The sequence below is a fragment of the Pseudophryne corroboree genome, chromosome 1, assembly GCF_028390025.1.
Source record: "Pseudophryne corroboree isolate aPseCor3 chromosome 1, aPseCor3.hap2, whole genome shotgun sequence".
In the NCBI taxonomy this organism is placed as follows: Eukaryota; Metazoa; Chordata; class Amphibia; order Anura; family Myobatrachidae; genus Pseudophryne; species Pseudophryne corroboree.
Genome location: NC_086444.1, coordinates 1,085,812,202 through 1,085,839,495, shown reverse-complemented (window position 1 = coordinate 1,085,839,495; position 27,294 = coordinate 1,085,812,202). Strand labels below are relative to the sequence as shown.

General features: G+C 41.3%; 1 protein-coding gene across 5 annotated transcripts in view; it reads left to right on the top strand.

The window, feature by feature from the left end:
• LDB2 (LIM domain binding 2) overlaps positions 1 to 24,030 on the top strand; it is a 540,533-nt gene extending 516,503 nt beyond the window's left edge. Inside the window, exons 6-9 of one of the 5 annotated variants that reach the window (XM_063921234.1) lie at positions 10,447 to 10,570; positions 10,846 to 10,979; positions 17,175 to 17,246; positions 22,088 to 24,030. In XM_063921234.1, the coding sequence (XP_063777304.1) occupies positions 10,447 to 10,570; positions 10,846 to 10,979; positions 17,175 to 17,246; positions 22,088 to 22,318 (561 nt within the window). In that variant the 3' untranslated portion in view covers positions 22,319 to 24,030. Of the gene's footprint in view, positions 1 to 10,446; positions 10,571 to 10,842; positions 10,980 to 17,174; positions 17,247 to 22,053 lie in introns of all 5 variants that reach the window. The other 4 variants (XM_063921225.1, XM_063921253.1, XM_063921243.1 and 1 more) reach the window with 4 other exon arrangements.
• The last annotated feature ends 3,264 nt before the right edge of the window (positions 24,031 to 27,294 follow it).

Sequence of the window (27,294 nt, the reverse complement as noted above, 5' to 3'; positions counted from 1 at the left end):
GGAAAATAGTAGTATTTAAAAAATGCCTTGTCCAGTCATAAAACTATCATAATATTTGATACTCTAAGGGACACATTTACCATAATGGCCCCAATTGTGGAAACGAATATATATGAATATATATATATATTTCTCTTACATCCTAGAGGATACTGGGGTCCACTTTAGTACTGTGGGGTATAGACGGGTCCACTAGGAGCCTTGGGCACTTTAAGAAATCAATAGTGTGCACTGGCTCCTCCCTCTATGCCCCTCCTACCAGACTCAGTTTAGAAAATGTGCCCGGAGGAGCCGGTCACGCTTAGGGGAGCTCCTGGAGAGTTTTCTGCATTTATTTTCTGTTTGTTGTTTTCAGGCAGGTCTGATTGGCACCAGACTGCCTGCTTCGTGAGACTTAGGGGGGAGAATGGCCCAACTTCCTAAAGATTTAATGGTCCTGTTTCTCCGCTGAGAGGACACTGAGCACCTGAAGGAGTCATTCGCAAGCCCCACCACGGCGAGTGTACCCTCCTGCAGCACGCCGCCACCCCTAATAGAGCCAGGAGATAGAAGAGTGGTGAGTACAGTGCCAGCGTCCCGGTTAGCGGGTGGCCAGCGGGAATGGCGGCACAAGAGTAGGAGCGCAGCTCTAAGTGCAGGCTGCACTCCAGGGTGCTCAGAGGACATACACAGATGTGTGTCCCGCTGTGAGGGGCGCGCTGAACCACCAATGCATACCCACACTGGCTATCATACCTAAAAAGTCAGGAAACAATTCTTCCCATCAACATTCTGGAACTTAGAGCCATATACAACGCCCTGTTACAGGCATTGCATCTTCTTCAAAATCACGCCATTCAGGTTCAGTCGGACAATGTGACGGCAGTAACGTACATAAACCGACAGGGCGGAACAAAGAGCAGAGCAGGAATGTCAGAGGTCACAAGAATTCTCCTCTGGGCAGAAAGAAATGCGGTGGTGCTGTCGGCAATCTTCATTCCAGGAGTAGACAAATGGGAAGCGAACTTCCTCAGCAGACAAGACCTCCATCCAGGAGAGTGGGGCCTTCACCCATAGGTGTTCGAGTCCTTAACACGTCGGTGCGGAATCCACAGATAGACATGATGGCCTCTCCTCTCAACAAGAAGCTAAAGCGGTATTGTTCCAGGTCGAGGGACCCGCAAGCAGTGGTGGTGGACCCTCTGGTGACTCCATGGGTCTACCAAATGGTTTACGTGTTTCGACCTCTTCCACTGTTCCCAAGAATTCTCAAAAGAATAAAAAGGGAAAAGGTTCAAGCAATTCTAATTGCTTCGGATTGGCCAAGAAGGGCCTGGTACGCGGATCTACTGGAGTTGCTCCTAGAGGACCCGTGGCCTCTACCTCTTCGAGAGGATCTTCTACAACAGGGGCCGTTCGTCTATCAAGACATACCATGGCTACGTTTGATGGCATGGAAGTTGAGTGTCAAATTTTAGTGCGGAAAGGCATTCCGAACAAGGTTATTCCATCCCTGATCCAAGCCAGGAAAGTGGTAACGTCTAAACATTACCACCATATTTGGAAAAAATATGTCTTGTGGTGTGAAAACAGGAAATTTCCTGCAGAGGAATTTCAACGGGGACGTTTTCTCTATTTTCTACAGTCAGGTGTGGATGTGGGCCTACGTTTGGGCTCCTTGAAGGTTAAGATTTCGACCTTATCCATTTTCTTCCAGAAACAATTGGCTTCCCTCCCTGAGGTTCAGACGTTCTTGAAGGGGATTTTGCACATCCAACCGCCCTTTGTGCCTCCCACGGCACCTTGGGATCTGAACATGATGTTGAGGTTCCTACAATCGGAATAGTTTGAGCCTTTACAGGAGGTTGACTTCAAGTTTCTTACGTGGAAGACCGTTACACTATTGGCCTTAACTTTTGCAAGGTGTGTGTCCGAACTGGGGGCGTTGTCTCACAATAGCCCCTATTTGATTTTTCATGAAGATAGAGCTGAACTCAGAACTCGTCAGCAATTTCTTCCTAAGGTGGTGTCTGCGATTCATATCAACCAACCTATTGTGGTTCCGGTGCTTACTGACACCTCTGCTTCCTCAAAGTCCTTGGATGTTGTGAGGGCTTGGAAGATCTACGTGAAGCGGACAGCTCGTCACAGGAAATCTGACTCGCTGTTTGTTCTCTATGATCCCAAGAAAATTGGGTGTCCTGCTTCGAAGCAGTCTATTGCTCGCTGGATCAGACTTACTATCCAGCATGCTTATTCATCGGCAGGATTGCCGGTTCCTAAAGTACAAGCTCACTCTACTAGGTTGGTGGGTTCTTTCTGGGCAGCTGTCCGGTTTGTCTCGGCTTTATAACTCTGCCGAGCAGCAACTTGATCGTGTTCGAACACGTTTGCTAAGTTCTACAAGTTCGATCCTTTGCCTCTGAGGACCTTCAGTTTGGTCAATCAGTTCTGCAGGAACCTCAGCACTCTCCCACCCAGTTTGGGAGCTTTGGTACATCCCCATGGTACTAATTTGGACCCCAGTATCCTCTAGGACGTAAGAGAAAATAGGATTTTAATTACCTACCGGTAAATCCTTTTCTCGTAGTCCGTAGAGGATACTGGACGCCTGCTCAGTGCTTCGTTTTTCCTGCACTGTTACTTTGTTAAGTAATGTTGTTGGTTCAGCCATTGCTGTTCCTGTTCAAGTTGGTTAGTATGGCTTTCCTCTTGTTTGTGTGTGCTGGTTTGAATCTCAAAACTGTTCTGTTACATCCTTCCTCAGGATATGTCCGTCTCCTCGGGCACAGTTTCTAGACTGAGTCTGGTAGGAGGGGCATAGAGGGAGGAGACAGTGCACACTATTGATTTCTTAAAGTGCCCAAGGGCTCCTAATGGACCCGTCTATAACCCATGGTACTAATGTGGACCCCAGTATCCTCTACAGACTACGAGAAAAGGATTTACCGGTAGGTAATTAAAATCCTATTTTATATATATGCCGGGACGGTCCCTGCAGATGTACGCAGGCAAGCTGGCTGATGCAGTCATTGTGAAAGTGATATTTTTGGATTTCACTTGATCTCGCTATACATATATATATATATATATATATATATAAATTCTACACATTTCTGCATTAAAAATGATTTGAGATGGCCAATTTTGTTATACGTTTATTGTTTGGCTATAAGATCATTTAGCGATTGGCAGGTTAATATAATATGATATAATTATAAAACAAGCCATGAGCTATGACATTTAATTTTATTTTTAATTATGTATTTACTAAGTAGGACAACAGGCAATCTGCTCATGTCCACACTCCACTCAAGATGGCCTATGGTATAGTACAGTGGGACATTTCAATGTCAGGAAAAACAATCATCTGAGTGCCACCCCACAGCAAGTGGAACCCCTAGGCATGTGCTTAATAGGAAATTCACCACTGTATGCCCCTAAAAGTACTAAAGTTAAAAAAAATTAAAAAAAGACATTGCATATTAATTTATCATACATTAATAATTTCTATGTAAATAAAACAGCATGAAAATAATAACTGTTTTGTTGCATATATTTGTTTCTGGTCTTCTGTTGTCTACAGTTACAGTTATGTCCTTTCAACAACAGGTAATGTACGTATAAAATGACCAAAGTATATTTGAAGGATGATGGAAAGGTGTCAGAGGAGAAGGATAGGTTGACCAAGTGGGCAATGTGGAAGCAGCCTTGGAAGGGAGGGAACAGGGGATGTACAAGGGAATGGTATTAAGGGGAAAAGCTTAGAGAAGGACACAAACATCAAATCCAGAGGTAGGGGAGAGGGAGGATAAGGCGGGGAGAGAGGGGAACCAAGGGAAGTGATATTATGGTGGGTGGATGGATTTCATTTTGAAGGCAAGGTGGGTGGCAAAGTCAAGAGAGAAGCTATAGGAATGGAGAAGAATTTGAACTGGAGGAAGTTGGCAAAAGAGCTCAATTGCCTCTGGAGGCATTCAGCAGAGTGAGAGTATCTCCAAAATATGATATATTAGATAATGTGATGGATCGATAGATAGATAGATAGATAGATAGATAGATAGATAGATAGATAGATAGATAGATAGATAGATAGATAGATAGATAAAACATTGTATTGCATTTGTCATCCAAGGGGAAGCAATAGATTTTCTGATTCAGAGAATGGGAATACTGATCTGTGTTATTTCTATGTGAACAATGAAAGGATAGTGAGGATCAGGAGCACAACCTTACCAAACAGCCACAAAGTCAAATTACACTGGGGTATATGTACTAAACCTTAGAGAGAGATAAAGTAGACATACATAAAGTACCAGCAATCAGCTCCTAACTGCCAAACACAGGATGTCTTTGAAAAATAAAAGGAGCTGGATGATTGGTACTTTATCTCCGTCCACTTTATTTCTTTCCAAGGCTTAGTACATTGGGTCTCCCAAAGCCCACAATATAAAGTGTATGTAATAAAACTTGGTTAAATGACCAAAGGGGGCTGAGTTGTTTTCCCATATCTTACCCACTTTTTTTTATCATACCCTCTTTTAAAAAATGTTTTGGATAAATTGCTCAGTGCCCATTGGTCATTTATCTAAGTTTTCTTATGTGTTATTTCTATGTTCTTTGTACATACAGAAACTAGGTTAACTTTACATACTTGTATTCAAAATGAGAAATAGGTCTGGACTCTGAACACAGAACCTGGTCATTCTACGCCCTGCATCATAGACACTGCTCTGCATTAGGCATCATGCACACAGAAAAGCTTTGTGACTGTTGTTATCTTGCAGTATTTTGCATAGCTGGGTTTTTCTGTCCTTTTTTTTTTTTCTGTATGTGGTATAATTAATTCCAGTGCTTGAAGACAATGTTTTTTTCTATTTCAAACAGCAGCATTATTTCTGACAGCAGAGCAGTTTATTGGGGATTAGCGCGTATTGCGTTCAGGAACTGCAGATGTCTCAATCCTGCCATCTAGTGGTTACAGGTGGCCAAGGAAGAAATTTGTATCTTCCATAAAAATAATTTGTTTTGTGATCGACACACTGGGCTGTAGGCATTGCATCCATCGTTTTCAAATATTTTTTCAATTTATGGAAAATTGAGAACTTTTACTTTTTACTGACATACTGGGGGGAATTCAAATGTTTGAAAAGTCAGTTGGGTGTCTGTTTTTCCGCATCTATTAGATAGGTAAAAACAGACACCCAACTGACTTTTCAAACAATTGAATATCCCCCACTGTATATTTAATGTGAAAATGTGCTAAAACTGGAATTGAGTGTAATCTAAGTAACAACAGAGGAAATATATTTTAAATATGGGATCACAAGCCTCAGCAGGCTCAGATTTACTGATCAGGTGCTTAGTACTGTATGTTCTCTTTAATACTATTGTGTTTTATGTGTTTACCAGTAACATTTTGATTTACATTCGCTCAAATTGTTGTCTCTTCTAATGGCTGTCATCAGATTTACTGATAAAATGTCCTGTTGGGTCTAAATTCTCATTTTTGCTAATGATGGCTGTTTTTATTATGTTGCCTCCCTTGTCCCTTTACAGAAGCAGTACCCATGGCCCCTGTGCGGTGAGGTAAATGGCTCAGCAGGGACTGGCTAGTACCAGAGCCAGATTTACACATAATATATAAGCCCAAGGGTGCATATGGGCATTATATAAAGGTGCAGCAGTATATACTGCTGGAAATTTGCTGAGTTTTCATCAGAGAAAAGATAGGCACGGGAGGTACTGCCTCGCCTTTCATAGACTTTTTTTCTCCAGAGTTTGACTAAAAATGAGTAGAATAGTTCAAAGAAGATATTTATAATATAGTCTTTATATTTTTCATATACTTTATATAGTCAAAACTCTGTCTAATACTGGAGTGTTACAGGAAAGGCTCTGCCTCATCTGTCTCACCTCACCTCTCTGCTATGACATATATCCATGCTTTAGGACTTTAGGTTTCTCCTCTCTGGGAGAAGCCTGGAGAGAAGATGCAGTTGACGGTTTCGGGGGGTGAGGTGGGCTTGTCATGTCATTAGGGCCCATCCACTCCATATGGACCCACGATTCCCAGTATCTACCCATCCTGCCCACTTCACTAGGAAGTGGGTGAAATGCAGGGGATCCACGCACACTTCAAGGGGTCTAGGGGACAACAGAAAAATAGGGAGTCTCCCCACCTCCAGAAGAGTAGGTAAGTATGCATATATTTTCACTGGTAGATGAACAACATTATTCCTCCACTTACCTTAGGCTGTAAACTAGGACATGCAGGGCCCTCCATCCTTCTGGCTCTGCTTTTCCTTGTCTCCCATATGCTCCCACTCACAGTCAGCAATTCTGATCCTTTCTGATTGCCTTTCCAGGTCACTGCTACATTGATTACTAGCGTTAATTACTGTCACCCAGTTGTATCATTATATATTTTTAATTTTTTAGTGTATTGTTTGTTGAAACTTTATATATTGTATTGTTTATTTATGTCATTGTATTTTTCCCTGTGCAGCACTACAGAAACTTGGTGGAGCCATGTAGTTAAAAGATACTAAGAGTGCCCACCCGTGAACTACAGTAATTTCTTGGGAAAACACTTAATTAACCCACCTTGGTGCCCACTTTTTAAGGGAAATTCTAACTTTAATAAAGTATAACCACTGCCGATCAGTTCATCTGAAGCATTACTGAGAAGTGGGAACCTTCCCAGACTGAGAGCAATATTAAACTGTAACTAATACAATAAATCAACTCTGAAATGCATCTCGCTGTCTGGACTTTTAGGACTTGCTAACCTTTCACTCATAAGGGGGTATTCAATTGAAGTTGGAAAGTGCCGTCTTGTGGGAAAGACGCCAGTTTCTGACTGTTTAAGATCAGAAGGGGTTCCGACCTATTCAATGATGCCCCCTTTTTTTCCGACAAGTCGGGAAATCCGACTTGTCAGAAACCTGTCGGAAAGCACGCAGATAGGCGGCTTAAGACGCCGATCCATGTATATTGTCGGAAGCGCGGCCAAACTCAACAGGTTATAGCTCCGTTTCCGACAATGTCAATCCGACTTTAAAAAAAAGTCGGATTGCCGTTGTTTGGAATGGGCCAAACCTGTCAGGTTTGGCGCTACATTGAATACTCACATGTCGGATCCTTTCCATCGGAAAGGTTCCGACATGAATTGAATATATGCTTTAGTCACTGTCCCACACTGGATGAAAACAAACCTTCAGCTGTACATGACTGTAGCATCTATAGAAGGTGCTAGAGCTACCAGCATTAAACAGAAGAAAACATGTTTTGTTTCATAGGCATTTACATTCTAGCTCCCTTGTGCTTAGAAACACTGGGCTGTTTTTGTGATTGTTTTGCAATATTTTATGTTCTCTATTGTCTGCTGCTAATGTGATATAGGAAGAGCAGGCTTCACGGTTATATTCTCTGTATATTCCAAGAGATTGAGAGTGTAGAATTATAGAGTTGAATAGATTTTTTTTTATCACAGTAAATCTGTGCTGTAGTCTGTATTAATCTTGATTTAAACCTTCCACAAACAGAGAATATTTCTTGCTAATTAAGAATTGTCATCAAACCAACTCTTAGCAAAGGGAAAAAGTTTAAAATTCCAAAAAGACAGAGGTAGGAGGCTGCAGCCATTATCACAGTGTGCTACCTCATTGTCACACAGGCATTAAATATGTGACACTTTTACCATGAAGAAATGTACTAAACACAACAGCATTTTTTTTTAAATCCAAAACTGCTTTTTGTTAAATTTTTCTCTGAGTTTAACTCTTCTATAGCTAGAGACATTATATTTCTTAAATGACCAGCATTTTTTTATTTATTCATTAGTAAATTAGAGTATATTCATTAATAGAGTATACATTGATTTAGATTTAATATTCAGATATGGATTTATTTTCCTAGTATTTTGGAATCATCATCTATTCTTTTTTTTATTGAATAGATAGATGCAGTTGTCCCTGAAATGTTGGTACTTATTCAGTAGTATTTAATGCATAGATGCTATATAGTGCATGATGCATCTGCCCAAATTATAATTTACACATCCATATGAAAACGGAAGCTTATTTGGTCTCAGTTGTGGTGTGGCTTGATATGGATTTATTCAGGCATATCAATGGTTTATTGGTTCTTTAATAGATTTACCTGGTGTTAAAACTTCCCTAAAAGAGCACCACAAACAGAATGTAAAAAAATAATAATAATGAAAAACAAAGGTGTGATTACCTTATTATCTCAGCCTTTATTTGCTGGCCATGTAAATGTATTGCTGCATATGCATTACAAAGAGAACACATTTACATATTTTTGCTGTGGCTTTCACTCTTTTTATTGTCCTGCCTATGATGGAGAGATTGTGTTAATTGGCTAAAACAATTTACAGACAGGAATACTTATAATGACCTCCGTAATCTCTAAAATGCAAACTAAAGAAAGGATATATACTGTATACTGTGTGTGTGTGTGTGTGTGTGTGTGTGTGTGTGTGTGTGTGTGTGTGTGTGTGTGTGTGTATATATATATATATATATATATATAAAATGCCCTGTCTTGCGCTAAAATAGGACTGAGCAGCACCTCAAGAAAAAGAACCTTTTAGCATGGGTTCTAAAAGTAATATGATATAGTAGAATCTGACGGTGCTAACTGAATGTTATGTGGTACCAACTTACATATGCAACATTATGCAATAATCAACAATCAAATAATCTTGTTTTTTAATAAAAATTCTGACCCATTACAGTGTCATGTAAAAGTATACATCAGTGTTTCTCAAACTGTGTGCCGTGGCACCCTGGGGTACCTCGGAACACTTGCAGGTGTGCCTTGGATTGGTGGTCCAGGACCAAATCAAATTATTTATGGTCAACATAATAGGCAAAACCAGTGCTGGTGGCTGTCAATCATAAAATATGTGGACAACCTGAAGCAAATCTTATCCCTCATCACACAATTGAACCTAAGGATGACATATAAACACAATTTACTTAATTTAATATTTCTTTCTAAATTTCTCAATAAGAAACTTTTGGCATAGGGGTGCCGTGAAAGAAATTTTGATACTCTAGGTCGTCGTGATTCAAAAAAGTTTAGAAACCATCGGTATACATAGTTACGTACAAATGCAGTTTATACATCAAATCATCAGTTGATTCCAATACAAAAAATCTTTCCAGGTCTTGTCCACTTGTAAATGGCTCAAAGCCTTCAAGACAGGAAGATACCGTTGGAATTGATAAAATAACCAACGCATTTTGTCAAAATGATTTCCTCAGGGGTAAATCCATAAACTGCAATGTGTATGATATAAGAAATACTGAGGTACAGATAACCTCCAACCTCCAATCTGAAGATCATATGTAAGTTAAATCATCCCCATCAGGACCAGACAAATTCAGTCCAGTATTCCCATAAGTTTAAGCATAAAACAAAGGATTGAATGAATACAAATGTTGCTAGTACACTCTTGGTGGTACACAATGTCAAAATGTGTCACATCCAGGGGTATGTGCATCCTGATGGGTGTAGTATGAGTGGCCGGCGGCCGGGATCCCAGGGGCCAGCATACTGGCACCGGGATCCCGACCGCCAGCATAGCGACAGCTGGGTGAGCACTAATGAGCCCCTTGCGGGCTCGCTGCGCTATTTATTCTCCCTCCAGGAGGGTCGTGGACCCCCAAGAGGGAGAATGTGTCGGCATGCCAGCGATCGGGATGCCAGCGAACGGGATCCTGGCCGGCGGCATACTGAAGACCACCCCATCCGGATATATGATACTGTTACAACTCCTTCTTTGCTTTACTGGGATCCATGATGAAACAAACCAGGCACTTACAGCTGAGTACTATTTCTGGCCGCTGATGTTTGAAGTCCCAAACCACATTGGAACCATTGCAGCCTGAAGCGGCGCAGTAACCGGAGCAAGGCCAATATTCCATTAAACTATATTTTTGAGAATTAAGGCCTCCTTTGTGGTGGCCTAATTTCATCATGGACTTTTAACAATGCATATTGTCATTGAAATTGAAACTCAAAACAGCCAATGGTGTGGTGCAAATTCCTCTCTGGTGACATCATATGCCATGATAGGGGCTGGTATGCCTACTTGCCGGCCATAGCTCATGGATTTGCTGGGAAAGATTGCCACTCTGGAAAGCTACAGAATGTGTATTTTGTACCAGTGCCGGTAGATATAAAAGTAACCATCAGCCTTGTAGGGTCGCAGAAAGCACAGATGATCCAGCAGCAATAAAAATAAAGCTAAGTGCGGGGTCCTTTGTGTGCATCCTGAATGGTTTCCAGTGTTTTATTGTATGTTTTAAATGGATAATATTTAATAGTTAAAGCAATAACTGTTACAGAAACGTACAGTGATTAGCATTGCATACTGTGTGTAGAAATGGATATTCCATATTGATTAAATTGTATCGAATTTGTGCTTTATTTCAGTTGTGTGTAATACTGGAGCCAATGCAAGAATTAATGTCAAGACATAAAACATATAACCTAAGTCCCCGGGACTGTCTGAAAACCTGTCTGTTTCAAAAATGGCAGCGGATGGTCGCACCACCAGGTATGACATAGTCTCAGCTGACCATTCACATCAACACCTACCATGTCAATATTTACTTATATCACTTTGATTGCATATCCATTCTAACCCAGTTAAACTTGTTGGGTGGTAGTAGTAGTATAAGAAAGTAATGTATCTGCATCATAAAGTGTTTAACTTTAATAGTAGAAACAGATCACATAAAAATCACAATAATACTACAGTATAAGTGAAATAGCGGCACATGAAGGGTCAGCCATTTATAAAAAGTTATATTTCTTCTGTCTTAACAGCAGAACCTACAAGACAGGCTACCACCAAAAGGCGGAAAAGGAAAAATTCGACCAGCAGTACAGGAAACAATACAAACAGCACTTACACTAAGAAGAAGTTACCAGCTGCAAGTCTCAACTTGTCAAGTCAAGTACCTGTAAGTGTTAATGAGGGTCATTTACGAACCGCAAAAGTTGCACGCCTGCAGTGCTTCAGTGAGTGCTCAAGTGTGGCTGCTTGTCTGCCCAGCTCATTTCAAGGTGCTTGGCCACTCTGCTCCACTGTAATGGCTCGAAAGATTGACCTAAAAAGGGGCAGGGTGAGATCACTTAAAGTGCTCCCAATCATAAGTATGGCAATGGGACCTTATCTACGGTGCTGCTAACACGGCCATTTTGTTACTGGTCTTACAAATGCGCCATCACCAATCTGTTATCTTGTTTTTAATTATCCCATCCTGCAAAACAAAGCCTTGTTTATGCAATTTGATTGCGGTAGAAGGTGTGCTATGTGCCTAATCTTCCTTTAACAAGGAACACCCTTAATCTAAACACGTTCTCCTATTGGCCAGAGCTGACATCTGTGTTCTCTTACATGCCACCATATTAGCTCACAGAGGCATATGGGGTGGTCTTCAGTATGCCGACTGATGGAATCCCGGCGCACAGTATACTGGCGCCGGGATCCCGACAGCCAGCGTACCTAAACTTATTCTCCCTCGTGGGGGTCCACGACCCCCCTGGAGGGAGAATAAAATAGCGTGGCGCGCATAGCGCACCACCGCGCCCGTTGCGTGGCGAGCACAGCGAGCCCGCAAGGGGCTCATTTGTGCTCGCCACACTGTCGGTAAGCCGGCGGTCGGGCTCCTGGCGCCGGTATGCTGGTCGCCGGGAGCCCGACCACCGGCATACCATAGTGAACCCGGCATATGATGTCTCAAAAGAGCACTGTGGTTTTCTACTTTTGCCATTCGTAAATGACCTTTTATATGTTATTGCTGCTCTGAGGCCACAACATTTCCTAATGTAGATTTACTACTGTACTTTCAAATTAGCTAAATAAGTTGTTCTAAAGAACTGCCTTAAAAGTAATTTAACTGAAATATTGTTAATTCTATATTTTATTTTTCAAATTGTTAGTTTTTTAAAGAATCAAGTAGTTTAAGGTTGTAGTTTGTTTTATTAAACAATCTACTGTTCTTTTCTGTTCACTATATCTTTTATTTGAGATGGGATGTAAAGTAAAAAATAAAAATATAAAATGGATTCAGGACTTGTAATATAATGAAATTATAGCCAGCAAGGATATTGTAAGGCTAACCATGAATGTACCATAGGTTTGGGTACGAAGTCCTAGGAGTCGGGATCCTGGCAGTCAGGAGACTGACAGCAGGATCCCAACTGCCAGAATCCGTAAATATTTTCTCGCTACCCTTAGCCAACCCCTCCCGTAGCCTAACCCTAACCTCCCCTTCCTGCAACATACAGTAACCCTAACTGCCCACTCCCGCAGTCTGCCCACTCCCACGGTCTAACCCTAACCTCACCTCCCGCAACAAAACCTTAATCATCCCCCTAGTGCCTTATCCTAACCCCAAATCCTGTACTTACCACTGGATGTGACGGGATTCTGGACGTCAAGATCTCGCTGTTTGTCTTCTGACTGTCCAGATCCCAACTGCTGGTATTTTGACCATGTCCCGTACCATAAACATCGAATAGACTTCCATGACACGGAATTTCACATATACAGTAACTCTCATCCATTTCAAAGGATACAGTGTCAAATCAATCTATCTAATTGTAGTACCAACTTGCTAGGCTATCTCCTGAAATTCCATACTTAACTTGCAGAAACAGATTGTTTCTGCAATTTGATAGGTTGCTGAAAGCTGATTCTTCTTAGCTCGGCACCATAGAAACAAACAATTGATTGCAGTGACTGTTTCTATAGTAGCAAAGGTTGTAATGATGATCAGTAAAACAGCAGGAAAGGGAGGCATGACAGCCTCACATTGTGTGAGGGGCTGGAAGTAGTGAAGGGGCTAGTGGCAGTAGTGGTAATTGGGTACCATTTGCTCACTGCAAAAATAATCTCAAATTGTTGGATTTTGACAAAGAGTGACATCTGGCGACAGTTAAATTGCTGAACACGTCAGATAGCTCTGTATTAATCCCTTTACTCACACTGTGAGGTTGCTGCCTGCATAGTGTTACCAACATGCCATTTGATCTTTCCATTGATGTCAAACAATATATCATTTTCATGAATTAACAGAGGTTTGTTGCGTTTGACAGTGGTTGGCCTGGGAGATATCTGAAAGGAAAATGGGAGTTCCTAGCCAGAGAGGGCTGCACGTAATTGGTTGTGAGACAGATGATTGGTGACCAATTATGTTTAGTCCTCTTTGTCTTCCTTCGAAACCCCTCCCAGGTTGACCACTATCTACAGCAGTTATGGGGAAACATGCGGACCTAAGGCTACATGCGCTCTCCAAGCCCTTGCTAGCAGTCTCCAGCTCCTCCATTCTTTGGTGTTATATATGTTTGTGGGGGATACGTTCAATTTCCGCCAGCCGGAATCCAGGCAAAACAGGGCTATTACCACTTGTGGGTGTCTATGACCCCCATAGAGTGGGAACAGATCTTGTGACAAGCACAGTGAGCCTCCGAGCCCTCAGTGTGATGAGCACAGCGAGCCTGCAAGTGGATTATTTGCCTTCGCCCCACTGCCGGCATTCTGGTGGGCAGGATGCCACTGTCGGTATATGGACAGTTGGCATCCCGCCCGCTGGTAAATCTTACTGAATCTGTTTGTTATACTGTAGCTTGTAGTACATGTCTAAAAGGCCTGCTGATAGGCTATTACAGATAGGTGTCTCTTTCATTGATTAAGCATAAGGTGCTGCTCTTTTAAAGGGTTAGAGGTCCACCCATTGCAGCTAACCAAGTGTATTTGATTGGCTATCACTGATCTAAAGCATGAATGCTAATTGGAAAATACTGCATATTAGTGCTATGTAAACATCTAATAATGGACCTCATTCCGAGTTGATCGCTAGCTGCCGTTGTTTGCACAGCGATCAGGCTAAAAATCGGCACTTCTGCGCATGCGTATGCGGCTCAATGCGCCCGCGCGACGTACTTTCACAAAAGCCAATGCAGTTTTACACAAGCTCTAGCGACGCTTTTCAGTCGCACTGCTGGCCGCAGAGTGATTGACAGGAAGTGGGTGTTTCTGGGTGGTAACTGACTGTTTTCGGGGAGTGTGTGTTAAAACGCAGGTGTGCCAAATAAAAACGCAGGAGTGGCTGGGGAAACGTAGGCGTGGCTGGCCGAACACAGGGCGTGTTTGTGACGTCAAAACAGGAACTAAATAGTCTGAAGTGATCGCAAGCTAGGAGTAAGTCTCGAGCTACTCAGAAACTGCACAATCTTTTTTTGTAGCAGCGCTGCGAACCTTTCGTTCACACTTCTGCTAAGCTAAGATACACTCCCAGGGGGCGGCGGCTTAGCATTTGCACGGCTGCTAAAAGCATCTAGCGAGCGAACAACTCGGAATGAGGGCCAGTATCTATACGGTAAATGCTGCTGGAGAATTCAGTCTGGACTTCCACACTTTCCCATCTTCTCTATTCAATTTAATAGAACTGAGCAAAATTATTTTTTGCTTTGTTTCAATAATATTGCATACCCCTGCTAAGCCATTAACTCTTCAGGGCTCCAGAGGAGCTGGTAACCTTAAATATTGCTGTCCAAGGAGCCTTTCTCCTCCTCCTCCTCCCCCTCCTCCTCACTAGCTGACAAGTAATGCATTGTCACCCAAAGAGAAGAAGGAGGCAGGTTAAACGGTTTGTAAAACAAATACTATGATCAGCATTTATATAAACTGAGCAGTCTTGCAAAGGAAAGAGTTACAAAGCCGCTCCAATACAGACTTCACCCTGGGGGGATTAATTCACAATCTGCAGGATTCTTCCTAGCCAGTTATATTTTTTTTAACACTATAATTTCCAGATCGCTCAGTTTAGAGAAAATAGTATGAGATATATTAAACATTCCATTAGAAAATGTTAATTGATTGTGAAAGACCTACTAAAGGGTCTCTCATCTACTCTGCACAAAGTGGATGTTCCCATTTTGAGGGATTAATCATTACTCCTAATACTATAGCTTAATTTACTAAAGGACAGTGGATCTCAACACCAGCTATCAAGCTCCGTAGCAGTCCAGGTTTTAAGGATGTCCATACTTAAGTAAGTGTAGATGAATCAAAATAATTGAGGCACTTGTTAAGTCTGATGTACTTGTATCAGCCTAGTGGTGATGTGATAGGAACTGTGGCCGTGCGCACACACACATACACACACACGATCACATTCATGACTATGGGCACAGGTGCAAAGACATTGTGAGGTAGTGACTGGAATGGTAAGTAACAGAGCACCATCCTTAGATTGCACTATGAGCCTGATTCATGTCTGTAAATAAAGCAAAAAGGCACACACATGGGCAAGACCATGCTGTGCTGCAGGTGGGGCTGATGTAACATGTGCAATTAGATTTGGGTGGGTTATATTTTTTTCTGTGCAGTGTAAATATTGGCTGCTTTTGCATGTAGCCCACAAATGTTAGACGGCTTAATTTTTACACAGCAATTTAGCTTTAAATGTAACACATCCCTACCAAACCTAATTCTCTCTGCACATGTTACATCTTCCCCACCAGTAGTGCAGCATGGTTTACCCAGTTGCTTGCTTTTTTTATTTACTTACAAACATGAATCAGGCTCAATGTGTCAGGTGACAAAAGGTGAAAAGCTCTACTTTTCCTTGCTTAGTAAGTGCCGATCGCGGTTTGCCGCCATAGCTGTCATTATTATCAGAGTCCTAAGACAGTCTGTCTCTTCATACATTTTGGAAAAGCGGTAATAATCCACTTTTTCTCAGTGAAAATGCAGAAAAAAGGGGTTATCACTGCTTCATACATTCACCACCTCTGTTATGTGTGCCTGGAGGCCGTAGTTGGGAAACACTGTAATATTGCATACCTCACAGGAGCCAGCTCTGTATGTCCTGTTGGAGTTTGAGTGCTCCCAGTCTTTGTACTACTGCCACTAGCCATATCTATGCATTCATTTTTTCAGTCATTAGGGTGTGGGAATACTGTGACTACAACCAATAATCTCAGTTAACTTGGATCCTATGACTCCTCTGAGACACAAATAACAGTTCAGCCCACAAAATGGCTGCCTCCACAGTGCTGGGTACTACTTATGTCTAGCTACATACTGTATGCAGATATCATATTTTGGAGATAATTACTTGTCCTAATTGCCTACAATATTACATTTATTTGTTTAGGGAGCAGGAAAATGTATGTAAAATGAATATGGTCTGTCTTTTGATATCACTGATCTCAATAATTTAGTTGGTAGATGTATCAAGGTGGTGAGAGAGATAGAGTGGAGAGAAATAAAGTACCAACCAATCTGCTTTCAACTGACATTTTACAGGCTATGTTTATAAAATGATAGCTAAGAGCTGATTGGTTGATACAATCATTCTCCACTTTATCTTTCTCCAAGCTTTGATACATTTCCCCCCTTAGGGTGGAGCCAGTGGGTTTGGTTACCCAGCAGGCAGCTAAGAGTGATCCTCAGAGGCTCCTTCCGCTCTTCTATTTTCCTTCCTGCACTACTAGAGAAGAGGAATGTTGCACATAGTGAACGGGAAGGACATTTCTAACCCACACTTAAGGCCAGTACTCACCAGCCGATGTCAGAGAGATGTGTGCTGAGCGAACCGCTCAGCACACATCTCTCCCGGCGCTCAGCACAGCGCGATCTGTGCTGAGCGTGCGGGGGGAGACGGGGGGGCCGCTCACTTCACCCAGCGGGTGAAGTGAGCGACCCGCTAGATTGGCCTGCATGCAGGCCAATCTAGCAGCAGCGATAGCGATGCGCGGGGCTGCGCATCGCTATCGCTGAGGGGGCTACACACGGAGCGATCGTGCTTAAAATCTAAGCAATCTAGTCAGATTGCTTAGATTTTAAGCAGCGATCGCTCCGTGAGTACCCCCCTTTAAGTACAAGACTTATCTGAAAAGACTGTAAGAACAATGGTGGTGCCACAAGTTGGAAGTTTATCTACTGTTGGTCACAGAATGTAAAGAAAGTATTTACAAAATTTGACAAATGTGTTTTCAATAACTCTATTTTTTTTTCCAAACTCCATAAAATAAAGCATATGTGAAACCTTTAATAATTGTGTGTCTTTTACTGCTTTTACTGTATGTATCATGTATAATGCCTGTTTTAATCTCTCCTTTAACAAATCCTATTTTATTTGCAGCTCACTACAAAAAAATGCATAGGCGATAAGACACGAGTCAGGAGGAATTATCGTGGAATACGGAACGGTTTGGTAAGTAATGGGCCCAGGCAAAGAGACGGGCCTGTTATACCAAACCAGTCCCTATTCCATGATAATTCCCTTATTGCAGGCACGTCCTGTTACTAATACTACCCCTGTATAATATATGTCTATATGTTTTTATAATATGAAGACATAAGTGAAATTATCATGGAATATGGACCGGTTTTATATTGGGTTTATTATACCTCATTTTTGTCCCTCTTTTGGTGGAAAAATTCCTGTTCCTACCCAGATTTCCCACTCACTCTCCTCACCTACCTACCTACCTACCTACCTACCTTCCTTCCTTCCTTCCTTCCTTCCTTCCCTCCCTCCCTCCCTCCCTCCCTCTTGTCCTTGTTCTGTATTATGCACATGATAACTTGTGTTATTTTTTCATTTGTATTTTGTATCTTTAGATGTATTTTATGTTCAGTTTTGTATAGTTCTTCTCTTTTCCTGTAGCAGTTTTTGTCCGTCGTAGTTAATATTGTTATGTACAACAAGCTGGGTTTGTTTGTGTCCAGATATCTGCCAAAAGTTAAGCAAAATAAAAATCTGATATTAATTGAATGTCTAATGACCCTGTGCTGCCATTTGAATTACTGGAATTACAGTATGCACTTCATGGTTAAACGCAAAATAATATGTTTTTGTAAGATAGGGCCACCTAGAGATAGCCTGGGCCCCAAAACTAGTGGGTCATGGCCAAGTGTGGGGGCATAGGTATACACCACCGGTGGTCCTCTGCAGAAGATCAACATCACTGGTGATGTGGCTGTGCCATCCCAGGACGTGATTATTCCTTACTGGTAGGACCTAGCTGAGTACTTTGTATTCACCCCCCTTCCTGTTGGCCTTCATTTAAACACTGATTAAAATAAAATCCCCCATGCAGGCCTCACCCTCTGATCAGGTGATGTCATGACATCACATTGAAGGGGCGCCGCTGATAGAACCAGCAAGAAGAGGAGGCCTAAGGATACTCTACAGGCTGCAGGATGCCGTTCTAGCAAGCCATGGTACATGTGACAGTTCCACCCTCTGAGCCCTATGCAGTGTCACTGCTCGCACACCCCTACTTACGGCCCTGACTACAGTGCAGTTGAAGTGGTCTAATCTACATTTTGAACACATAGACCATGTTTTATAGCCTTAATACATATATCCATATACATATTTTACTTCATTTACATGTACAGTAGTTGCCTCAATGTGCCATGTGGCGTGAATTGCCTGAAGCGAGTGAGCTGCACTGATGGTGTGGCATAGCAACTTCTTCTTTAAATCTGCAACTCATTCGTACCACAGAGACAACAAAATACCACTCACTCTGTACCAGAGACGCCGGACTGCGACTTTGACCGCACAGGATCTAGTTTTAAATATGTAAAGTCACAGAAGAAACAAAACAAAACTTGGCATAAAAAAAAAGCTTTGGCCGCTGCCTTGTAGCACTTCACATGCAGCTTTAGACTCATTCCCACACAGGTGTACAGGTGTCACATATCAACTGAATCAGTGCAATCTCGTAAAGCAGTTTTGTTGCATCACATTATAACTAAGATGCACATTCAAGCAAAAAAGACAATGGATGCAAGTTGAGTGGCCTGGGACCTGGCACGCCGTAAAGGGCTGTTTGGTGAGACTGCGGCAACAGTTTATGAAGGCACATACATATTCATCTACAAAGATTAATCTCCCAAAACTAATTAACTTCCTTTGTATCCCCTGTATGATATCAGTTGAATATGGGATGCCAGCTATACTGATAGTGTCTGAGTGGGATGGATTTGGGGACATTACATTTCATTTTTTTAGCATATACTTCTGCAGCCATTCCCTAAGGGGCATATTTATTGTAATTTCCCATTGTGTTTACTGCACAGGGAAAGCTCCCGGTTTAATGCCCAGACATATTCAATTATTCAGCATTTTTCCGACTCAGTAAACTCACAGGTAATGCAAGCTAACTCATAGATTCCACGTAAAGTGATAGAATCTATGGGTTATCTCACGCATTAAACCCCAGAGGCTGCAATTACCCAGAAGCTGCAAGGAAAAATCCTTGTTATGCACGGGGTTGCCAGACCTAATTGAATAAATCTGGTTGACAGTTAGCCACGGGATAAACCTCACAGCTAATTGAATACACTATAGTAGTGGTATCCTGTATTAAGTAAAAATTCTTACATTTTGCAATTCTTAATTTAATAACATCAATTTTTATATTTTTGGGGTTTAAAGGAATGAGAACTACTATATTAATTGCTGGTTAATATTAAGTGTAATTAATTTATATAGAGCTTTTCACTCAGTAGGAATCAAAACAGTTTGTATTATTATAGAGCGTGGGGCAGCTATCTTGGCTGCACGCAGTTGGTATTTTTAAGAAATGATTTACCCATTCTCATCAGTCCTTGCCCCATTTGAGCTTATAGTCTAAACTCCTTACCCCCCCCCACCCACACACACACACACACACACACACACAAACATACACACACACACACACACACACACACACACACACACACGTGTGTTTTTTAAAGGAGAACACAGAGGGAGAACATATAATCTCTACACACCTAGAACCATGGTGAGACTCAAATATAAGACTGCCCCTGCTGTTACAGCACTGCTAACCATTGTGCCACTGTGCTGCCACTTAGGCATTTAAATGATACAGTCTGTCCCTGAACAATAGAGTAACTGAAGATGCATGTTTTACAATATGGTCAGGTTTAATAAGAAACTTCTATTAAGCCACCTTCATGATTACAGTTGCCAGACTGAAAGTATCACTTTGCACAAACTGGTACATTTTTTCTCAGATAACACATATAACAACAGTTCCTTGCAAATAAACAGATGGTTTAGGCAGGGATCTGTGGCAGTCACACATTTTTGTTTGCTAATTACTTAATTAGCTGTGAAAATTGGCAAATCAGTGTGAAAATTGTCCTCATCAAAACTTAACATAAATTGATTACTACAATTATCTTTGACAAACTAAAATAATTAGCAAAGCTTGTTTTACTCAATTGTTTTGGTTGTTTTTTTTGGAACCAGGAATAATACAAATTTAGCGAAAATTAATTATATCTATTCACTGAGAAAATGGCTAAAGTACAATATGTGCTTCAATCTGAAACTATGAGATATAGGTGCAGGAAATGTATCAGGTATGGTTGCAGTCACGGGGCCTGCTTCAGAAGTGGAGGCAAGTGCATTCGCAGTTGAGTATTCACATGCAACGGATATGCAAAAATATGCTAATGATGCTGGCACAGGTATATGTACAGAGACGTCCACAGGCGGCATCTGTAATCCACTGCCTGCATACAAAGACGCACCATCCATCGCACATTGGGTGCACCATCGGACCTCCAGTGCAAGTAAGCCGCTGGTGCCTTTACAATGTACAAATTCACAGTCATATGCTCAGTAATGCCCCCCAATTAGATTGTGATATGCCTACACTTTTGTAGCCAACTCCATTACCACCCACAAATGGTCACTGTCTGTCTCTCAATTTGTGAGTATATCCTCACCGCATTTTCCATAGCTAATCAATCACCATGCATACAAAAACATACACTCCCCTGCCCAAACATCGTCATTGCGTCCAACTCTGAACCAGGCACAAAGTTATCTGTGCGCAAATCATGGATTTGACAAATGATTATAAAATACATAAAGAGAGAATAATCTGATAGTTGTGGAAGTTATATCTAGTAATGTGTGACAGTTTTGCAGGGCCTATAAAGTACTGAAATGTCACATTGTGTAGTCTGAGCGACATTGCTTTCAATATATGGAATGTGTAAAAAAACAAGGGTGCAAATGAAGTTAACAGTATTTCATCTTGTCCGTGGGCTAATATTTTACAGTATTTAGAGGGTCATTCTGTGTTGTTCGCTCGTTGCCGATTTTCGTTATGCTGCGATTTGCTGCTAAATGCGCATGGTACGCAGCGCGCATGCGCTAAGTTATTTAACTAAACACTTAGCAGTTTTGCTGTTGTTCGTACGACGCTTTTCAGTCGCACTGCTGATCAGTGAGTGATTGACAGGAAAGGGGCGTTTCTTGGTGGTAACTGAGCGTTTTCCGGGAGTGTGGTAAAAAACGCAGGTGTGTCAGGGAAAAACGCGGGAGTGTCTGGAGAAACGGGGGAGTGGCTGGCCGAACGCAGGGCGCGTTTGTGACGTCAAACCAGGAACTGAACGGACTGAGCTGATCGCAATCTGTGAGTAGGTCCGGAGCTACTCAGAAACTGCAAAGAATTATTTAGTAGCAGTTCTGCTAATATTTCGTTCGCAATTCTGCTAAGCTAAGATACACTCCCAGAGGGCGGCGGCCTAGCGTATGCAATGCTGCTAAAAGCAGCTAGCGAGCGAACAACTCGGAATGAGGGCCATAGTAAAGAGTCTTTTACCTTAGCAAATAAGCAGGAGTGTTATAAAGGATGCAGTAATTATAAACACAGCAAATAAAGGAAAATGTTGTAAAGGTGGAACTTTAAGGAACTGAAGGGGTGATATAAAAAAGCTTGGAGGAAGACAAGGTGGAGAGAGATAAAGTAGCAGCCAATCAGCTCCTAACTGCAATGTTTCAGGCTGTGTCTGCAAAATGACAGCTAGGAGCTGATTGCTTGGTACTTTATCTCTCACAGCTTTATCTTTAAATTATGATACATGCTGTAAATTCAGTGTGTGTATATATATATATATATATATATATATATATTTCATGCTTAGCTATAAAAGTCCGCTCCAACATTCAGTCATCGATAGTTTTTTTGTCTTTCCTCAAGGTACCCACATAATAATGGTCTGTGCTGTTCACAGGATGTGATGGTGGTAGGAGAACCAACTTTGATGGGAGGCGAATTTGGAGATGAAGATGAAAGGCTTATCACTAGACTAGAAAACACACAATATGATGCAGCTAATGGTATGGATGATGAAGAAGACTTCAACAACTCACCTGCACTGGGAAACAATAGCCCTTGGAACAGCAAACCGCCTGCTAACCAAGAAACCAAACCAGAAAACCCGACGCAACAAGCTTCCCAATAGGTCATTAGGCCACCACGGAACTGGATATTGCATAGGATGACGAGTTACAAATCACTGCATTGTTTTCTTTAAAATAATTATACTAGAGTATAATTATTTCAACATGAGAACTTTCTACACAGATTCCTACTTCTTAAAAGCCTTTGATTAAGTATTTTTAATTAATAATTGCACAATGACTTGGAGTCTCATCATTGAATCCTTTGCTGTTTGTGACACTTTATTGTAAAGCCATAGAGTAAACATCATGCACTCCTTTTGTTACCCCTAATGGGGTCTGTGGGGAAATCTCCCTCTATTTTAAGCAACATAAGATTGCTGACTTTTCAGAAAAATAAAATTTTTAATTAAAAATAAATGGGAAAAAATAAATTAAATTAATAAAATTAAATCCAAAGCAAATAAGAATTTTCTTTTATAGTTTTCTGATTTCATTCGAGAGTGGAGTGAATTTTTAACAGCTATAAAACGAGATAGTTAATTATATAAAGATGATTTATACAGATAGCATATTTTAAGATCTCTCCTCCAGCTTACTTTTGCTTAAACGTCTTAAAAAATAATAATTAAAAAAATGTAAGTAATGAAATAAGTATTTGAAAGATCAAACTTAAACTCTGTACAGTTTTGTAGACATTACCCATGTGATGTTACAGTTAATTACATAAAATAAACATCAGTTGAAAAATGCAACTTACATTTATTCACACTGAAAGCCTCATTTACATACATATAAAGTATCACAGTCTGCAAAGAATTCAAAATATTTTTAAATTTGAGTAGAGATGAAAGACTCTCCTGTGGTTCAACTCAGTGAAGTACTTGTGATATTAGGGCAATAGTTTTTTGTTTTTTTTCCAATGAAGGCACAAAAAAAATCATTCAAAATTTGAAATTATTTGTTGTATTGGTTTTGTTGTTTTATATACTGTAGACTTCTTTCATTCAAAAATGTATTAAAAAAATAACTTCATTAAAAACAAATAATCAAGTTTTGTTTGAAACACACCAAAATCTTATAAATTCTGAACCGTAACCAATTGTTTCACTCATCTCTATTGACAAGCTAACTTAATAAGAATCAGTTGTGTTTTATTAATTTGATTATAAATAATGCTTATGCCAGTATTAACTTACAATAGTTTGTAAGTGTGAAACTTTTTGTAATACTAAAAAGTCATTTGTGCTTTAACAAATGGAACATTCACTTCATTTATAACTTTGTATGATTCCTCTTCTTGAAACTTTTTTATATATTTTATTTGTTTGTTTTCTTGGGCAAGAAATGCATTTTTTTTCTTTTGCTGTTTATTGGTCATATAAAGTTCACATAGATGAGTCATACACTATATTATTTAACAGCCCATTAACAACTGGAGATAAATAGAAATATTTACAATGAAATAGAACCAATTCATTTTGAAATCACTTTTGATCAAGACATTTCAAAAGCCATTGAAACCATTTTCATTTTGTGACAAATATATTAAATTCAGAACTTGTGTTTATTGTATCTCAGTTGGCTTTGTTGCTATATTTCATAGTATATTTCTTGTATAAATATTTTGTAAATCCTTCTATGGCATTTTTATTATTATTGCAGTGTATTTATGTGGAACTTTATATGTCTAAATTTCTGTTTACTTTTCATATGACCATTTTATGCACACAGTATAAGTCAATGTGTTATGAGCAAATGTATTTCATGTTATGCTTTGCCAATTTGTGTGCCAATAAATTGTACATTCATTATTGTATTGTATTTTTAAGTACACTTTGAAAGATTTTGTGACACTTCTAAAAAACCTTGAAAATAGCTTTTATACTTAAGCTGATGCAGAGCTAAAATCCGTCCTGTTTGCAGAACATACCTTTGGTCTATTTGCATTGTGCATGCCCTGAAACCAAGCGTATGTCTCCCTTTGCAACTGAATGGGCATAAATGGTATGTAACAGGGTATTAGGCAATTTTCAGTGAGCAGTGTCAAACTGGGGCATGAAGGGCCAACCAGGGAATATATTGGTAGGGGCCCAAACTTAAGTGGTGTAGCCAGTCACCAGAGGGTGCGTGGCCAGCCGTCACATAGGAGGTTGTGGGGAACAAGGCCCCATTATAAAGGAGGGGACAGGGCTGTGTCAGAACCTACTTCTTTGTTTGGCAGGAGGGCTAATCTTTGTGTTGTTTCCATAGAGACATACCAAGCACCCAAGTTCATTCATGATCCTCTAGTAGAAGTGTAGTGTAACAATGTATAATAGCACAGTCTGGAACCTGACCCCTAGATCAGTGGATGGGGCCCTCAGCCAGTGGGGCACAAATGGGATTTCCCCTGTACACCTTTGGGCCAGTCCGGTTCTCAGCATGCGCTTGATAATGTAATTGAGGTATATGTAGAGTTGTGGATACACTTCGGTATGCATCAAGGATAGGCCTGGGGCAAGTACGCACTGATGATGAAAATAATATTTATTTAGCTCTGTGCAATCGATATAGGAGCAGCACAATGCAGGAGCAATTACTGCAGATTTGTGTTTAACATTATATCAGCCTCTGTGTCTATGCCACAACTTTATTAAGCCTAACCCTCCACTGCTGCTCCACACAGTCAACATTGTGATTTCAGTACATACCATTAGGGCCTCAATCTACCTCAAACAGCAAGAAAGAGCCAATTGCTAAACCTAGGCTGACCATATTATCCCTTTAACCTGGGACACTCATGAATTACACAGGTTCTGTGGCTGCTTAAAACCAGGTGACATGCAGGCTTGTAGTCAGCCATCCTCAGAACTTGTGTAATTCATGAGTGTCCCAGGTTAAAAGGATAATATGGTCAGCCTACTAATCCACTGTTGATAAATCTCAATAAGCCCAAATGACAAGACTGTTCCCTTTTGTGCATTGATCTGTACAGAGAATTGACATTACCTAGAAAACTGCAAATTCCATCTATGCAGCTTTCAGGTAGAGATGAGTACATTTTTCAATATGAAAATATTACCCCTATTCCACATCTGCATGTGGAATTTCACATTAGTCCAGTGGAATTGGGGGGGTCATTCCGAGTTGATCGCTAGCTGCCGTTGTTCACAGCGCAGCGATCAGGCTAAAAATCGGCATTTCTGCACATGCGTATGCACCGCAATGCGCACAAGTGACGTACGGGTACAAAGTCCTTTGTGGTTTTGCACAGGTTCTAGCGAAGCTTTCACTTGCACGGCCAAACGCAGGAAGATTGACATGAAGTGGGCGTTTCTGGGTGTCACCGACCGTTTTCAGGGAGTGCTTAGAAAAACGCAGGCGTGTTGGGGAAAGCGCAGGCGTGGCTGGGTGAATGCTGGGCTGGTGTGTGACGTCAAAAGCCGTCCCTCCGTCGTTAGAATCAACGCACACGAAGAGTAACTACAGGGCTGGTCTTGTTTTGCACAAAATGATTTTGCAGGTGATCTGCTGCACAAGCGTTTGCACTTCTGCAAAGCGAAAATACACTCCCCGGTGGGCGGCGACAATGCGTTTGCACGGCTGCTAAAAGTAGCTAGCGAGCGATCAACTCGGAATGACCCCCATTGTTTTCAAGTGTGGAATTCCCACTATTATTAGTATTCCTCTCATAATTCCCCTTTCCTGCCCCAACCACACCAAAGAGCAGAATTAATTAACACTTTCATTCCCCCAGCTATACCGATAAATTCTAGATGCAGAATTGTTGAGCAAGATCCAAACTCAAAAATGATAATACCAGAACGTCACGCATCTGCGGAATGAACTGTTCTACCACAAAATTAGTTTTGTGCAACGTTTTGCACAATTTCTCTCATATCCAGCTTCAGCCCTCTACAGTTAGGGGCATTTCAAGACATGAGTGAGCGCGTGTGCAATGACTTCCCCCATAGTGCTGTGGGCCCCCTCATAACTGTTACATCAGTAGTATGGTCCCGGGGAAGCAGCCATCTGTACGGTGAAGTTCTCTGTGCTTGCACAGAAGAGAACAAAGACTCTGGCACAGTGCCTGGGCCCTTGTCCTCTGCTTTGCCTGCGTAATACATTATCGGTAAGATTCCATTCCACAGGGCTGCAAAAATAAAATTTTAAACCTACCGGTAAATCTTTTTCTCCTAGTCCGTAGAGGATGCTGGGGACTCCGTAAGGACCATGGGGTATCGACGGGCTCCGCAGGAGACATGGGCACTATAAAGAACTTTAGAATGGGTGTGCACTGGCTACTCCCTCTATGCCCCTCCTCCAGACCTCAGTTAGAGAAACTGTGCCCAGAGGAGATGGACAATATGAGGAAAGGATTTTTGTTAATCTAAGGGCAAGATTCATACCAGCCCACACCATCCACACCGTATAACATGGAATATACGAACCAGTTAACAGTATGAAACAAAACAGCATCAGCCCGAGACTGATCAAAACTGTAACATAACCATTATGTAAGCAAAAACTATATACAAGTCTTGCAGAAGATAGTCCGCACTGGGACGGGCGCCCAGCATCCTCTAAGGACTAGGAGAAAAAGATTTACCAGTAGGTTTAAAATCTTATTTTCTCTTACGTCCTAGAGGATGCTGGGGACTCCGTAAGGACCATGGGGATTATACCAAAGCTCCAGACCGGGCGGGAGAGTGCGGATGACTCTGCAGCACCGATTGAGCAAAACAGTAGGTCCTCATCAGCCAGGGTATCAAACTTGTAGAATTTTGCAAAAGTGTTTGACCCTGACCAAGTCGCCGCTCGGCAAAGCTGTAATGCCGAGACGCCTCGGGCAGCCGCCCAAGAAGAGCCCACCTTCCTAGTGGAATGGGCCTTAACCGAATTTGGTAACGGCAATCCAGCCATAGAATGAGCCTGCTGAATCATGTTACGGATCCAGCGAGCAATAGTCTGCTTAGAAGCAGGAGCGCCAACCTTGTTGGCTGCATACAGGACAAACAGAGCCTCTGTTTTCCTAACCCGAGCCGTCCTGGCTACA